The 16715-nt window shown below is 37.6% G+C and overlaps 1 protein-coding gene across 3 annotated transcripts in view; it reads right to left on the bottom strand.

Annotated features, from left to right (window-relative positions):
- Window positions 1-968: 968 nt before the first annotated feature.
- PRTFDC1 (phosphoribosyl transferase domain containing 1) overlaps window positions 969-16715 on the bottom strand; it is a 42586-nt gene continuing 26839 nt past the window's right edge. Inside the window, exons 5-9 of one of the 3 annotated variants that reach the window (XM_009085889.3) lie at window positions 6844-6861; window positions 5365-5447; window positions 4912-4958; window positions 2871-2947; window positions 969-2211 (exon numbers count right to left, since the gene is read on the bottom strand). In XM_009085889.3, the coding sequence (XP_009084137.1) occupies window positions 2164-2211; window positions 2871-2947; window positions 4912-4958; window positions 5365-5447; window positions 6844-6861 (273 nt within the window). In that variant the 3' untranslated portion in view covers window positions 969-2163. The other 2 variants (XM_050971359.1, XM_030236649.2) reach the window with 2 other exon arrangements.

The following is a 16715-nucleotide window of genomic DNA, read 5'->3' as shown; positions in this document are numbered from 1 at the left end:
GTAATTGAAAGCTGATTTTTCAGGTGGAAGTCCTTCAAGCAAAGAGTAATGTGGATGGCAGCTGAGATACCTGGAGATGCTCAGATACACATAGGTACAAAATTCAATATGGCATTAGAAGAGAACACCCCCCTTATTCACAGAAAAATTCCACATGCAAATTCACTAATGAAATCTGTATGTTCCTTTTTCACAGCGTTAAAAATACGATGGCAGGAGGAAATAGAATTTGAAGAAACATTCCAGTTCTCATAATATCTAGAAATCTGGTCTTTTCTTTTAAGTATGTAGATTTTAATAATCTGAGTCTTCCAATTAAACAACTTTAACACCATCTGAATTATTTATATCTACAGTTACTAATATTTTTACAGTAATTTTACACTACCTCTCTCACTAAATTTTTATTGCTGTTGCTGAAAGCTGATAATTGTAGCAAGGTGAATTGGACTGTAATTTTTCAAGAAGAGAGGAAAAAAAGAATAACCTAATGGATATCTTGGACTAAGCTGAAGTCTAAGCATGTCGGTCTGTGCAATGTGTCATTACTACTAATAGCAGTCAGAAGCATTAAGAAAAACTTTACCACTCTCATCAAACAAAAAGGGATTAAATTATTCAGCAGCTTATTCCAGGGTCTGTAAGGGTATGCATTATTCTCTAAAACAGAAGAAATTTACTCTGAGGGAAAGCTTTTAAACAGAACTCTTTTAAATACAAGTTAAAGGAGTAGAGATGAGCTAAGGCATTTCTCTAGCAATCACCATAATTCTTTGATCTTTTTCATTCCCTTAACATCATGCATGGATTTTATCCAAAAAACAACAGCTTATCAATTACAGAATATATACCTATGGTATGTTTATTTTACCAGGCAATACATAAAAAATACATATTTTTAAAAAACTGTTATGGGATGTGCAAAATATGCTGAAGCAGGAAAACAAACAACTGTGCAATGCAATAAGTATTCCTAATGTTTCTTTATTAGTTTATAGGAATCTGCAGCTAGTAACAATCTGCCTCTCACAGTTCAGAGTAATGCTACTGATACACAGCTACTTTGCATTGGTTTCCCTCAGGAAGTTGTTAAGAACACTTATATTTAATACAGAATTAAACTTTTCACAGCTAATACAGTACATAAAATTCACAAATTTCTTCAAACATGATCTATTAAGGAAGGAGACTACAGTCTACAACACTCATGCATTAACTGGTTTTCTGTGTTGTCCTATATATTTTTTCTTTTTTTTCTATACAAGCCTTCCTCAGCATTGTCAGACCTGTATTCTCAAAGACGACAGAGGGTTACAAACGTCTCTACTTACACATTACAAAAATCAAATCATAACTGAATAATTGTCTGATTAACATTAAACTTTTGTGCTTAATGAGTTTTAGTTAAGAACATAAGCTCAGGAGAACACAGTTAATTTTTATCCTTGTTTGTATCCTAGAGAAGAAAGGGATACCATGCAGAAATTCAAACCTGCCTGGCTTTGGTTTGTCTTGACTAAAATTCAGCACATTTAACAGATCAGATCTATGGCTACAGGACATATCAGAATATGATATCTTCCAATTTTGGATCAACAGTGTCTTGAAAAGGTTCATTTTGACCTGCACTCTAATTCAGCATATTCTGAGAGCTAAAATTTTGTTTTGAAGAGTGGGTAATGAACTGCAAAACAACACAGAACTTCCACTGAAACTTTTGAATTAAGTCAAAATGATGCTTTAAATTTTGCATGATGAAGTCAATAAAATCTTATAAAATAATCCTCATGTACAGAATGGCACTTCTGAACTATCTTGTGCAACACAGTGAAGTACATGAATTGCAATAGGTGGCATGAAGAACTGAGCAAAGAAAACATGTGTTCACAATGAGACCTGAGGCAGACAAGTTATTAGTCAAAAGGCATCTTAGGTGGTAATTTTAATGCTTAATAAAGGTAGTAACTGTAAAAGTCCTACGCTTCACATTTTAGATAAGACCTCTCACTTCTGTAAATATTCATCAGCATCTCTAGAGTAAAGCCCTTGTTATACTGAGTTGAAAGACACACAAGCCAGTTGAATTGCTTTTCTGGGAGATGCTTGAGGGAGTGTAGTCAAATTTCTGCTTCACAGAAATATTCAGGTGTGGATGTTACTGCTTCAGACTCTGTATTTTGCTTTGCCATGATCATTGATAACACATATGTGCTGAAAAAAACAGAACAGATTGCAAAAGTATGGTTGAGTATGTTAATAATTATTAATTAATTGTTGACAAATAATTAGGCTTGGCCAACCTAGTGATCTTAGGATTATTCTTTCCTTTCCAGACAACTGGAAGTGAGTTCTGATTTCACTTTCTAGCTACAGCAAGTTTTCCCACTTGGAATTACCAGCTTTGAGATGCTCCCCTAGGAGTGCCACAAGAAGCAAAGGAAAGATTTGCACCTTTTTTCCATCCTCACTGCTCTGAGCAAAGGGACAGGCAACACATTATTCAGACAACCCGTCTGACCTGTGCCTGTGTTTCACTTTTGCTGCTGTCTCTGCACATACTGGCAATAGTGGACCTGAGAAACCCTAGGCTCACAGAAAATGAGTGGACCTGAGAAACCCTAGGCTCACAGGAAATTTAGGGAACTCATGGGGAGAGAACTGTTCACAGTGGTGAGCAAGAACTCCTTTGGATTATTTGAGATTTTGCAGGGAGTTTTGCACTCACTGAAAGGATCCCAAATCCCAACCACGTCAAAGACACACCTTCACAGGGCCCCAGTGAGGAGAAAAATTGTGGGATATTTATGAGAATAAATATGGAAAATGTAGATCAGTGACGTTTTAAACTATTTTTTTCATAAGAAACTTACGTTTAAATCTCTGAAGTGCTCATTGTAGTCTAAGGCATAACCTACCACAAATAAATCTGGAATTTCAAATCCGTAATCTGTAGTGAGACAAATAATAAACACCATCAATATAAGATCAGTGGCAGTTATAAGCCCTTAAATTCATGTGTGGTTCTCAACAACCAGATTCTACTTATATGCAGTCAGCTGGGGCTATGTTATTTTTGAATCTGGGACATCATGGTCAGCAGTAGCCCCATAACCAGTTCCCAGTCATGGAGTACTTGTGAAAGGGATGTGAACAGTCAGAGGAGAGGAGAGGATAATTTTGTATAAAATTATCACTGGCACATTGTGGAAGGAAGCCAAAATCAGAGCTGGACCATTCTGTTTGCATTTGGAAGCTCCATTGGCATCTATGTGTGAAGATTACTGTCCCGTACCACAGTAATGATGGGAAAATGTGGAATATTAAATCAGAAGTAACTTTCAGAGATCTATATATTTTCCGCTAAGAATAGCAAAACCTATCTCGTATTTTATGCTACCAAAACATGTCAAATGCTTTTAAATTAAAGCCCCAACCTTATGAAGATTCAAGCACATGCAAAGTAAATGCATGCAGTGCACCTTGGTTATACAACTCACACACCTGAAGCCAAGCACAGACATGCATCTTTCTGAGTGTGAAGGTCTGTGCAATATCAGCACTACATAAAACAAGGTGGACTCTTTCCAAGTTGTTCTCTAAATAACTAGAGGTAAAACCCAATCTTACAGACACAAAAATAGGTCTACATAAAAAATACTGCAGGTATTCAGGTAAGGAATTTATTCAGTTGTTTAAGATTGGAGGTTATGTGCACTTTGGAATTGTAAATTTAGGAAAGTGAGGAAATGCTACATCAGTGTCTTTGATTGAAAGAGATCTCTGATGTTTTATAAAATTCATCACACTATGAATGAACAAGGATAAAATTTGTTTCATTCAAAAGTTAATACATAAAAATATAAAGCTACCCTTCATGAAGTAACTTTATTGCCTCTTTTATATGTTTAACATTAGTGAACCCAGTCAAATATATGCCTTAATTTGCTGGGTTAAATTCTAAATGTTAAAAAATACCACTCCACTGTGTAAAAAGTTGTACATCAAAATGTTTGGATCATAGTTCAGATAACAGAGCTAAAACCTCACAGCCATGCCCAACATTTAAGTAACTTTTGCTTCATATATTTTCCATCTCTCCCACATGCCAAATCAAAACCCTTCATGCTGCCTCCTGGTACTCACCTGCCTACTCTCCTTCTACCCTCCTCCCCAGCTCAGCTGACCAGAGATTTCTTCAGTAGCAAATACTGGTGGATCTCTTCTAGATGGATCTATTCTTTTCATATTTAGCCACATACCTGTTATTACATCATTTATTCTAAATAAGTCTAAAATGACAATTGCTTGGTATAGCTCCATTTACGCCTTCATCATAACACAGTATAAGGACCAGTAATTTAGAGAGAAGTGATGCTGGTGTGGTTCAAACTGAGCAGCAGGAGAAAGTTTAAAAAGCCCAGTTTATCTTCTGCTTTTTAGGGGATGGGATTTAATCAGTGTTTTCCCTTTGAACAATAATACTTAAAAAAAATAGAAGTGCTTTTCTGAATAAAAAAATGTAAAACTTGTGAATACTGAGTCACAATAAAACACCTTTCATGCTCAGATGGAATCCTGCAGCTCCTCCAGAGAGATGCAATGAGGAAGGAAAAAGAAGAAATGGATATTCTCTTCAATATTGTTTGTCAGAGACAGGAGATAAAACACTCACCTTTCACTGATAAAATTAAACCTTTTCAAAATTTCTCAGTAAAGTTAGTATTTCTCCAAAAAACCTAAGCTGGGTAGGTTTTCCAAATGACAATTATACAAATCCTTCCATTGCATCCCATAGACACACTGATAATTGGTATTTTACAATACTTCTAGCAGTCCATAGAATGTGATGAAAGGCAAGTGACAGAGTAGTGGTAACTTCGACTGTCAAGTAAAGATTTTCAGAACACTTACAATCTGGTCTGTACCCATCAGGCCGAGATGTTCTTTTCACCAACAAACTGTAATTGAAAATAAAATAACCCCATTTAAATCTAGATATGTAACTGAATAGCACACATAAAACTATTCCCTTTATCAAAAATCTGAGCCATGTGAGTCCCTGTTCTTGTTCTGTTTCTCTTCCTGACAACATCCTGACTGCAGGGAAGAGCTGGGTGTATTCCCCTCCCCAGTCCATCAGTGCCAGTCTTGAAACGGCTGGAGGATCATTGCCAAGGCAAAACAATACAAAAGCATTTCCCCTCCTTTTCTTCACCCTCCCCTTAGTGACCCAGGCAGCTCCTCTGTGAAGCTCTTCTTCATACTGCAGCACCAAATTAAAGCAGGATGTCTGAATGGGAATCTACTCTGGAAAATATGCTGGACTAGACTAAAATTACTAAATTTTGTGATTGTTTTACTCACCTTGCCACTTTAATCATTTTTGGCTTGTATTTTTCTATATTGTTAAGCAGAACCTTCATGGTCCTCCCAGTTCCAACAATATCCTTGTAAAACAAAAAAAATAAAGTAAGTAAAACACAAAGGAAAGCTGAAAGGAGGAAATCTGGACAATGACTGAGAAGTTTCACATTCTTATTTTGTAGAAATGATTTATTTTTCCAGTGCATTGTAAACCACATCCAAAAAAGGCTATAATTGAGCTTACACTGTTTGAAGCAAGCACTTTCTATTCATAAAATTATCAGTTCAAGGACTGTCCACTTCCTCTTGAAAACAGCTGTGTTGCAAGTACTTGAGATGTAACTCGGGACTGGAGATGACTCTACTGGGCTATGCAAGGATGCAGGGATTAGAGTTTTCATATTATGTTTGAGATTACAGTACATCACCATGTCCCACCATGCTGGGGCTAAATCTGCCCTATTAGCACAGTACAAATGGGATTTCTCCAGAGCTGCCATATCCAATATCATCTCAATGAGATCAATAGGTACCTGGCTAGAAAACTGACCATGGAGTGCAGCTGTTGATCTGAACTTTGCGGGTGGATTAGCAACACCTAGTCTCTGCCCTCCAGCTGTTTAATATGAAATTTGCTGTGGACATTTTTAATTTCTGTTAAAGCAGTTGGAATGAGTAAATGGGAGTTTATAGCAGCTTTTCAGGTAACCAGCCATCTCTGTAGCTGATGGCTTTTTTTCCATCCTTTGCTAAGAAAAGAAATTTCAACAGTATACAGTTCATTACACTGTCCAGCTTACTTCCCACACAAGCAAACTGGTTCTGAAATGCCAGGCAGATCCTAATGTGCTCTCTCGCTGTCCCAGTTGCTTATTCACCATTTTCAAAGAGAATCACCTATCTTAATGATATGAGAATTTGTAGCACCAGTGAGGTGACGTGTTCTTTCCCTCTACAACTGAACACTGCTGACTTACATCAGCAACAGCTCTGTGATGGGCTGTCCCCCGGGGACACTGCTGGGTGGAGAGCTGGATGCAGGAGCTGGGGGCCTTGAGGGAATAAATGACACTCCCAACCAGACTGTGAACAACCCTGGAGCTGTAAAGCATATGCAGGGCCATTATTTCAAAGTCATGCACCTGAGAAATGCAGGGCATCACTGCAGTTGATTCACTGTCCTTGAAGGAACAGAACAACTTGAAGAACAGGAGTTGATGAAACCATAGAAAGAACAAATCAAATGAGGCAGAAACAAAGACTCCTGGGTATCACGAGGCAGAGCACCAGTTAGAGTGACAGCAATGTAGTTTGATCTGTCATGCAGTTGCAAAAAGACTGAGAGGCCATTAAGCAAATCAACCCCTCTCCCTTTTCACCACCTCCCAGCGAGAGATGTGTAAACACAGACAGGATTTAGAAACTGAACAGCCAATCATGATTTATCTAAGTACAATATGACATAAGCACCCAGCTTACCTCCACAATTAGAACATTCTGGAAGAAACAAACAAAAAGGAATACAATTACATAATATTCACATAGTAAAAGAAACAAATGTTTAAAAAAGGGAAATGAAGATAGGTCCAGGTACATATGTACAACACAGTAGGACACAAGGAGTTTCCTGTTTCATTTCTATGCCCTGAAAAAGAGCCAGCCATAAGAGCAAGCCCTGCAGTCAGGGACCACAACTTAATTCAGCTCTGTCTAGATTATCCTCTTTGTCCAAGAACGGATGTAGCTTTGGAACATAAAATTAGATGGAAGAAATCCAAATAGGATGAGCTAGAGACACTGGATGAGCTTCATTCCAGCGTCTCTAGCTGTGTACTGCAGTGTACCCTAAAGTTCACTATAATACTATTTCCAATGTTAGTATGAGAACACAGCAATAATATTCTTTCTCTGAAATAAATGCTCTTCTTCCCTCCACCCACACCCGAGCAACTTCACAGTAAAGGAATAGAGGCCAAGTTGTAACACCCACTCTCATACTGCAAAGCACCCTCTTTCTCTTTAGATACTGCTTCTGAAATCAGAATTTTTTGAAGAGAAGGGGAGTGGCCCAGCCAAGAGCATGATGTCAAGATTTATGACAGTATCATCACACTGGCTGAAATTGCTCATCACTGTTCCAGGAAGTACAGTGTCTAAGGAGACTTCAGTTCTTCTACTAAAAGCAATATTAAGATGCAATGTCCTTATCAGAATAAATAAAAATCTATTTATTAGTAGGCATGATCATATGCATGATCAAAAGGACGGACTCTTACAATCTTGCATTAAGATCTACTTTCTGAAGTGAAACCTGCAGTAGCAAGAAGAAAGTTATTTCACAAATACCTTTATCTATCTATCAGTGTATACACCTTACATGGATGTGCACACTCTGTGTCCTGCAAAACCTCGAGACCACATAGTTTCATATCCATGCAGTATCCACCAGCCTAGCTTACATTCCACTTCCTTTCTGTCAGGTTGGTTGGCTTTGCTACATACATAACATGGAGACTGTTTAATTTCCTTTTCCATAACAGAAACCCAAGGCTGAGAGTTGTAAGAGAGATTCAAACACACAGAGAAGGAGTGTGTGAAAGGAGCTTGCTCGCAACCAGCACACCTTTAACAGCTTCATTAACTGATACGTAAATAATTTTTAACCTTCAAACCAGAAATTATTAATACAGATTATCCATATTTATATTCATACTGCAGCTCTTCCTAACACTCACAGTGCTTGGTAGGGAAACATGGCATACTTCATGCATTAAGTACTGCAGAAGCATTTTACCACACACTGTATTATACCTGGATGCTTCTGAAATGGCAAAACACTTGGTAAAGGTGTGGAGGGAACTCCCGGCAGCAGTTGAGCAAATGTCAGCAATGGAGATACCACTCAAGAAAGCCACTAATTTAAACTGAGCTCTGGTGGAATGTATATTAATCTTAGAGGGAGGCTCCTTTTTGGTGTTTTCATAACAGGTTTCACTGGTGGTTATCCTGCTCGGCACTCCTGACTTTCAACCTCTCAGCTGCTGACACAAACAACTTTGGATCTCAAGCTAGTCCTGTAAAGGCAAAAAGTTAAAGTCCTCTTAACAACAAAAGTCTGAAGATACCCTGCCTCTAGAAACTACTCCCTTCAAGAAAGAATGGAAGTATATCAGTTGTCTAGATAGGATGAAGAACCAAAACCATGTTCAGGAGAAGCTTATGACAGGTGTGTAGGAACACAGTTTTTGAAGGAAATCATTTGGATCCAAAACCAATTTGGATCTCATCTGGCTTCCTGTATGAAATCATAAGTGGGAAAAACACTTCTGAGGACTAGCTCAGGACACCTGGGTCTGAGGCATAAGGAAATTACTTGATTCAGTCAGTGGATACCTGAAGATAATGTGCAGGAGTAATGGCTTAACCACCCCAAGGAACCTGTGCAGCTGGTGATATATGTAAATATTGATTTGTTTATACACACACACACACACACACACACACACACACACACACACATATATATATATATATGATATAGGGAGACAGCAAACGAGTTGACAAGCAAAGAACCTCACCAGAACTAAAAATGGAAACGAACCCTATACTACCAGGCCCAATGAGAGTAACCATGATCAAACACAGCCCACAGATCTCAAGGCAGGTCCACAGTCTTGAGACAGGTTCAACAAAGTCAGTCTGTGAGTCAGGGTCTGGGTCTATGTTTGCAGTAATGTACAGGTTTGGATGCAGCTGAGCTGAAGGTCGGTACCCACAGAGCACAGATCAGCCATGGACTAAGAGCCCAGGGCTGAGCTGGTGTTCCTGTGGCCACAAGTGTGAGTAGAGGCCCCAAGGGACACAGATCATGGCCATTAGCATTTATTTGTGCATCTCTTAGTGAACTGTGACAGACTGAGACAAAAGCAAAGTCCTGGGACACTTCATACACAGACAAATAAGTTTCTTTGCTACCACAGTTGCTTCAGCTGTTCTCTTAAGATTAAGATTGCTTGCTCACATGTGGAAATCACAAAGTTGGACAGAATGAGGGGACAGCAGCCTCCTTGGCCATGGAATTTGGGTTAACCAATAAGGAGGAGTATGTCCTTACACAGTCCTTACTATTTAACTTGTGAGAAAAAATAATCAGAGACATAATAGAAAATGGGTCTGAAGAGACCATGAAAGATCATCTTCTGTTGGGCTACAGCAGAAATTTTAAACTATCCTTCACAGATATCTGATTTACCTCTCTTAAAACATGATGAGCACTTCAGAATCTCCCCAGGGAATATGTCTCAATACCTCATTATCTAAGAGCAAATATATAATAAGAAAACTTCTGTTGATATTTGGCCTGAAGTTATTTTGAACAGAACATGGAAAAAGTTTTGTTTTCTTCTCTTTTTTATATTTGAAAGACATATTTCCTCAGTTTCCTCTTCTTCAGAATTAACTGCCTCTATTTATTTAATGTTTTCTCACAAGTTATATTTCCTAGCTTTCTGACCACTCTTTTGTTCTCCTCTGGAATTGGTCCAGTTGGTCAGAATCCTTCTCCAGTTGTGGTGTTCCAAAACAGAAAGTCTTTTCCAGTCTTTTTTCAAGAAGAATAAAAGAACCACTTTGTATGCCTTATAAATAATCATCCTTTCTATGTATCCCAGTACAACAGTTACATCCTTTAGAAAAATATACTGGTGTCTCATGTGCAACTTGTGATCCACCTTTTGTCTCCAGGACTGCTGCTGAGTCAGTCCTCCCTCACTTGCATTTATGCAAAAGATGACTTCTGTATAAACACAGAAGTTTGGTATTCATCTTTATTGTTGTTACATGTCATTCTTTGAACCAAATTCTTAAAATAATTTCTTAAGATCATAATATCTTGTAGTATTTTTCCAGGTAGTATGAGTACCATTAAATGCTAATTTCATCTTTTCAATCATGAATTAAATTTTGTATCATCCCTTGAGAGCGTGCTTTAATGCATCTTGTCTGACAGTGAAGCATAATTAACAGTTTCTTGAGAACAGCTTTCCAACCAGTTACACATCTAATAGAAATTTCATTTTGTCTGTGTCTCCTTATCACAAATGACTCATATGAAGGAAAGAGGATTAACATGGATCCAGACATGCCTGAAAGGTTTGTGTGGCTATAGGAGTGATAGTCACCTGCACATGACTTCAGCTGATTTGTAAGATCTCACATTTATTGACTAACTTGACAAGGAAGGATTTTGGTGGACGCTGTCTCTCAGCCACAGAGTCAAGGAGTCCAACTGTTGCAAATCATATACAGTGGGGAAATTCCCATAAGGTGTCTAGGCCAGAAAACACAGTTGCTATTTTATAAAATGCCCATTCTCACTATTTCCTAAACACAGATGAGGATTTTCTGTACTACAGGGAAATCCTGTAGGTGAGGCCTTTGCAGTGGAAAAGGCACTATAAAATATTTAGATACGAAAACATTTTGTAACTATAAGTAAGCAGGTATCCTAACTGTTCAGAGTGATACTTTACTCTCTGTTATCATTATGCAGGGTCACTGTGCCTAAAGTCTCCATACTTTTCAGTCATTAGCTGCTGCTTGTGACTGAAGGCATTCAGAGTGGTTTGCCATCCTCTGGTACACAAAACCTCTCCTGCAAAATACTGTGCTGGTAAACTGACTGTGTTGCTGCCTGTCCCCTGCCATTCTACTGTTGAAGTAGTTTACAGATAGAAGATTTCAGAAAAGGGATGGAATAGCACAATAGAAGAGCAAACTGTCAAGAAATGTTTTGATATACAGTGTCCCAGACTAGATAGTGGTAACATCCAACTAAAACTGGTTGAAATAGATTAACTTATCCTTGATCAGATGAATAGCAGAGGATGAAAGAAGAATGCAATGGATACAACAAATTAGTACATTGTCAGTGATGTCACCATCATCCTAAAGGCACAGCTGGCTGCACCCAGCATCTCTTGTGAAAGGTCAGTTATGTGGAAGACCTTATTCAGCTTCACTGTAAAGTCCCCATGTGAGCTGGTGCACAGGGGACTGGTAAACCTCATCAGCTTGGGGTGCTGCAGCAGTCACTGATAGCTGGACAAATAGGAAGCTAAAGAACACCGAATTAAAGATCCTTCTTAAGTATGTGTGTTTGAAGCTCCAGTACCACAGAGATCAAGAATGTTTTGTCCTTTCAGATATATTTGAGGCAATTACAAAGAAGGAAACCACATGAAAAGAAAAGTAATCCAGCCTTCTGGATTCTGTCTACTTTTGAAACTCAGAGAACAGGATATAGGAATATTTACTGACATGTTGACTAGACTAGAGATGGCTTAATTTCTGAGCAGATCCATGTTCACCAATACAATCTCTGAAGTACATCCAGAAATCTAATAATGATGTTAATATATCTTAGAGTGAGAAAGAATACAGTCAGTTTTTAAAAATATGTTCTGGAAAGGTTTCATACATAGTCCAAATAAAAAGGGATGTTGGCTTCAGAGAATGAAACACCTTCCTATTGAGTCATTGCAAAAGAATCAACATTGCAAAAGAATCAGCTGCCATTACTGGTAGATCAGAGGGATGGCTGGGAGCTCATAGATTTGGATGATTCATTCTGTATTTACACAGCTTTTTACCAGTAGCTGGCAGAAGGTAGGCTGCTGTAACACAGAGTCAAAGAGCACCCCAAGTTGGAAGGGGCTGGCCATGTTGTGCCTGATGCCCCCCAGGACAGGGTTGGCCCTCCTGGCTACCAGGGCACTGCTGGCTCAGGTTCAACTTGTCATGGGCCAGGACCCCCAGGTCCCTTTCATGGTGCTGCATCTCATTCCCCAGTCTTTACATATAATAGGGATTACCCTGTCCCAGATGGAGAATCTTGTTAAATTTCATACAACTAGTGATTGCCCAGCTCTCCAGCCTATGCAGATTTCTCTGTAAGGCCCCTCTACCTCAGAGGGAGTCCACAGCCCCTCATGTTTTAGCATCATTAGCAAATTTTCTAAATGTACATTAAATTTATGAGCCCAGATCTTTTGTAAAAACACTAAAGAGAAGTGGTCCTAAAATTGTCCTCTGTGGTATTGAATGCAAAGGGGTGCTGTGGAGTTTAAAATTCTCCAGTTTTGAGTGCTCAGGGCACACACAACTTGCAACTCTGTACATGAACATTTGAACTGAGCAGAAATAATATTTGTGGTGTGAGCTGGATCTCCACAAAAATAAAATTTGCATTTCCATATACATTTCTAGACAGTATTAAAAATGGTCCATAGCAGCATGTCTTGGGTCATCTGGAAAAAGAAGGCTCTTGACAATACTAATCCTCAGGTAGCATGTGAATTCATCTCTCATGCTAAAGAAACTCTCTAGGAATGTTAATTTTTTTAATAATGAACAGAAAACATAGAAAAATTGAAAATCTGTTATTTACTGCTTTTAAAAGCCACACCATACAATGCAGGAAAGTATGTTGTTTTTACAGTACATTTTTTAAAAATCCTGACTTGCAGTAAGATGAAAACTTCTCCAGCACTGAGTCAATACATTTCTATTGTTTACCTTCCCACAGGTCAGTAATAAATGGAACAATGTCAGCTAACAAGACCAAACAGAATAATGAGAGCATGTCTGTCTCCTGCCTGACAGTAGTAAGTGCTGTGGAAATTATTTTTCATCTTCCTGGAAAAGAATAACAATTTTTTTCTAGACTTGGATTTTATGTTCCATTCAGAAGACTGTTTTCAAAGGAAAATTGCTATGAAATAGTACTTTGAAGTTAGCATGGAGTAAGACTTTGAGGAAAACTGTATCTTTGAATTATTATAAAACATGAAATTTTAACAAAGTAAAAATTCTAAGCTGCACATTTAGAAAGGGGGAGTATTTCCCTGAAAGCCAAAACTATACTTTAATAATCAAATAAACAACTTCATTTAATGCAACACTACAGCTATGAGGACAAACTCAGCCCACACATGTATAGCAAGAAAATCAGGTAGGTACATAAAGAGGGTATTTTCTCCATAAATGTTGCAACATAAAATCAGCAGAATAGCATACAAACTTTCTTTTTTTTTCTTTAATAGAAAGAAAAGAACAGAAAGAACTTAAAACTGAGAAAAGAAAAATTATTCGAGAACTTTAAAAAATACCTTAGAGTGAAGTAAGGTTTGTAGCAGGAAGTAATAGGTTTTATTTAATTAACAGCCCATTTCCCAGTGGGGGAACATTTTTCACAAAAGAACTTTGACCTTTCAGCCCACAGTCTGAGAGAGACCACAAAATACCTTCAACAGCTGAGCCTGGGAACAAAAATTCAGAACTGCTGTATGCACTCGAAATCATGGACTGAATAAAATAGTGGCTTTACAGCACATTATAATCCTCCACTGCAGCTGCCCTTCAACTCATTTATCAGTGTTCCACAGCTGATAATTTCCTCTCTTATTTTAGCTCAGAGGAATTCTTAACATTTTTATCTGCCCCTCTGGTCACAGGGCAGGTGATTATGTAGGGCAATTGCTTCTCTTATCCCAAATTGTCTGATTACCACATTAGGTTAAAATAAAGAGTTTCTCCCAATCTGTACTTAGCTTTATGTTTGCTGATTCTATTCAGACCAACAGAAGGATCTGCATGCTTGAAATTTCATTTCTTCCAACTATATCAGTTGCCTACTAATAATTTCATGTTGTTAATTCCACCTTCAAACCTTGTCTCATTTACATCCTACAGTATGCCAGTGCTGTACAGCAGGCTTCCAATGGATTAGTTTATCTAAAAGAAGCTTAAGTAATGACTGTGTGATAGGCAAATATGCAACCATATGGCAATATAAATTTGACAATGGCAAACAGTTTAATCCAGTAGGCAAAGGTATTTAAAAAGACCACCAAGTAAAAGACAAAACCTGCTCACATTCACAAAAGAAAATTAGGTTCACCATTTTAGCACTGATGACAGTTGACTACTGGTATAAAGTGCCTGATATATGGAGGCTTCTCCATCAAGCCTCTAAATCAAAATTGTTGGTAGTTTAAAAAAAACGCTGTAGGTAGTGTAGTGAAGAAATTGTCATTTGGGACCCTTCATTCTAATCACCCAGAAGATGCTTTTAGGCCTTAAGAGAAAGGAATCTCTAAACAAAACCCTGTTTTGATCAGGCCAATTAACTGTCCTGGGAAGGAAATAAAAAAAGGGAAAAAATGAACCTTAATGTGGGAAGATTGGCATAATTTGGACTGATAGAAAGGCTTTTATCTTCAAATCCCCATTGATATCCTGAGTTCCTTCCTGTCTCTTTTTTGGATAGAACTATTCTTAAACTACTTGGGACTACTTGTAACATATTGTTAGTTATACCAGCTTGCAAAGTATGCATGAATACACAGTTTCCAGAAAAGATGAGTTCATTTATTTGTCCACTTCTAAAAGTGAAAGCATATTTGTAAAAAAAAAAAACAAAAAAAACCAAAAGCCCTACCACCTTCCCCCCACAAAATCTCTTTTATATCAATCTCTACTTCTTTTTTTTTGTTTTGTTTTATGAGAGTAAGGGGATAAAAAGCAACAATATAATGTATTTTGATTCCCTTTAGATAAATTTCCATTCAGTAGTCTGCATTTTCAGTTCGATTATTTCTGAAGACACCTTTTCATTTGTACCTCATATCATCAGAATGACATAAATTGATAATGTGATTCTTCAAACTGAATTTTTAATGGATTATCAGTTTACTCATCACATATGCAGTACTTGCTTTCTTAGCATTGTATTTGGGGAACCTCAGGTACCAGTAGTTAAACAAGACATTTTATGACAGTGCTATAAAGCTGAAGAATAACCATCAAATAAAAATAAAATAAAAAAGCATAAAGTTTCGTGAAGAGGTTCAAAGGTAGCTAAATGGACTCCTGTGAGAAATGAAATAACTTTATGTTATGCATACAGGGATAAAATCCACAGATATTAACTCTTCATCACAATGTCAGAAAATAATATGAAAGACTTCTGTAAAATGAGACTTCTAGCTAGGAACTTTCTACAGGTTCTAGAAAAAGTCACATATGTCTGATTTTCATCTTTTCTGTTGGGCTCATCCACATCTTAGTGTACTTGGAAAGACAGACATCTCAAAAATGGTTTTTTTTCAGATACTTGGTTTCATCAGTAGCAGCTGCTGATAGGAGCAAACTGGTTAATGTGCTACGAGTCCATGTGTACAAACTCCAGCTATTTAAATAGTGTAAAACAAGTTCAGAACCTCTAAGAGTTAAAACAGAGTGGGGGACATAATGGAGGACCTGATGCTTTGTTCTTAGAGAGCATTCTGTCAAATGCTGTGCACCCTCATGTTTCACTTGCAGCCATCTTCACAGCATCCTTCTCTTGTGCATGAAAAGTAGAACAAACTACCATAATTAATCTAAAGGTAATTCAGGAATGACTCGTGTCTCCATTTCCTCACTTGCATGAAGAAGTACAGTTTTCTGGTCATCTAGAATTGGATGAGGATTTTCTGGACATAGGTGAAAAAGAATTATGAACAGGTAAGATGTAGAAGCAGGCAGACAGTGGCTGAGCAGAGCCCATGTGAAAAAAGGGATAGGAAGGCTGTAAAGGTCTTTTTATACTTTCTCCAAAACAACAACAAAAACAGAAGAAAATAATGACGAACAGTAGAACAGATTATCTAAGAAAGAAGTGCAAAGAAAGGTGATTGACTTTGGAGAAGGAAAAAATAGTGTCTTTTGCTTCCGAATAAACAGTTAAGGATGGCAATTGTCAGAAGAACAGACAGTATCAAATCTAATTAAGAAAAAAGGCAGAATAACAGAAGTGACTAAACCTGGCAGTTAAGCAGAGGTACTGAAGATGTGCAATGCTTCAAGACACATAAAATCAACCTTTGAAAAGATGAAAAAGGCAAGGCTGCATGTCTGACAGGAAGATGTTGAGGTGAGTAGGAGACAGGACTATTGCCAAAGTGTATAGTGAATTTTATATATCCTTATTGCCATAGAAATTGTCCCTCATGTACATAATTTTCTAAAGAGAATGGCATTATTGTTTCTGCAAATTTATGGGCATTACTCTGGAAAGGAATGCATATAGGGGAAGAAATCACAACATTAGTCAACACAGTGAATACTAATGGAGAGAATAATAAATATAGAACAAACAGAATTCTGAGAAACAAACTTGAAATGGTGAGGATAACGTGTATATTAATCTAGAGAATAAAACATTGTGTTTGACAGCTGCCACATGTATGGTTTATTAAATACTGACATGCTAACATATTTAGGAGAATGATATAGAAACAGCTTTCAGA

This window comes from Serinus canaria, chromosome 2 (assembly GCF_022539315.1).
Source record: "Serinus canaria isolate serCan28SL12 chromosome 2, serCan2020, whole genome shotgun sequence".
Lineage (NCBI taxonomy): Eukaryota > Metazoa > Chordata > Aves > Passeriformes > Fringillidae > Serinus > Serinus canaria.
This window is presented reverse-complemented; position numbering and strand designations above follow the sequence as displayed.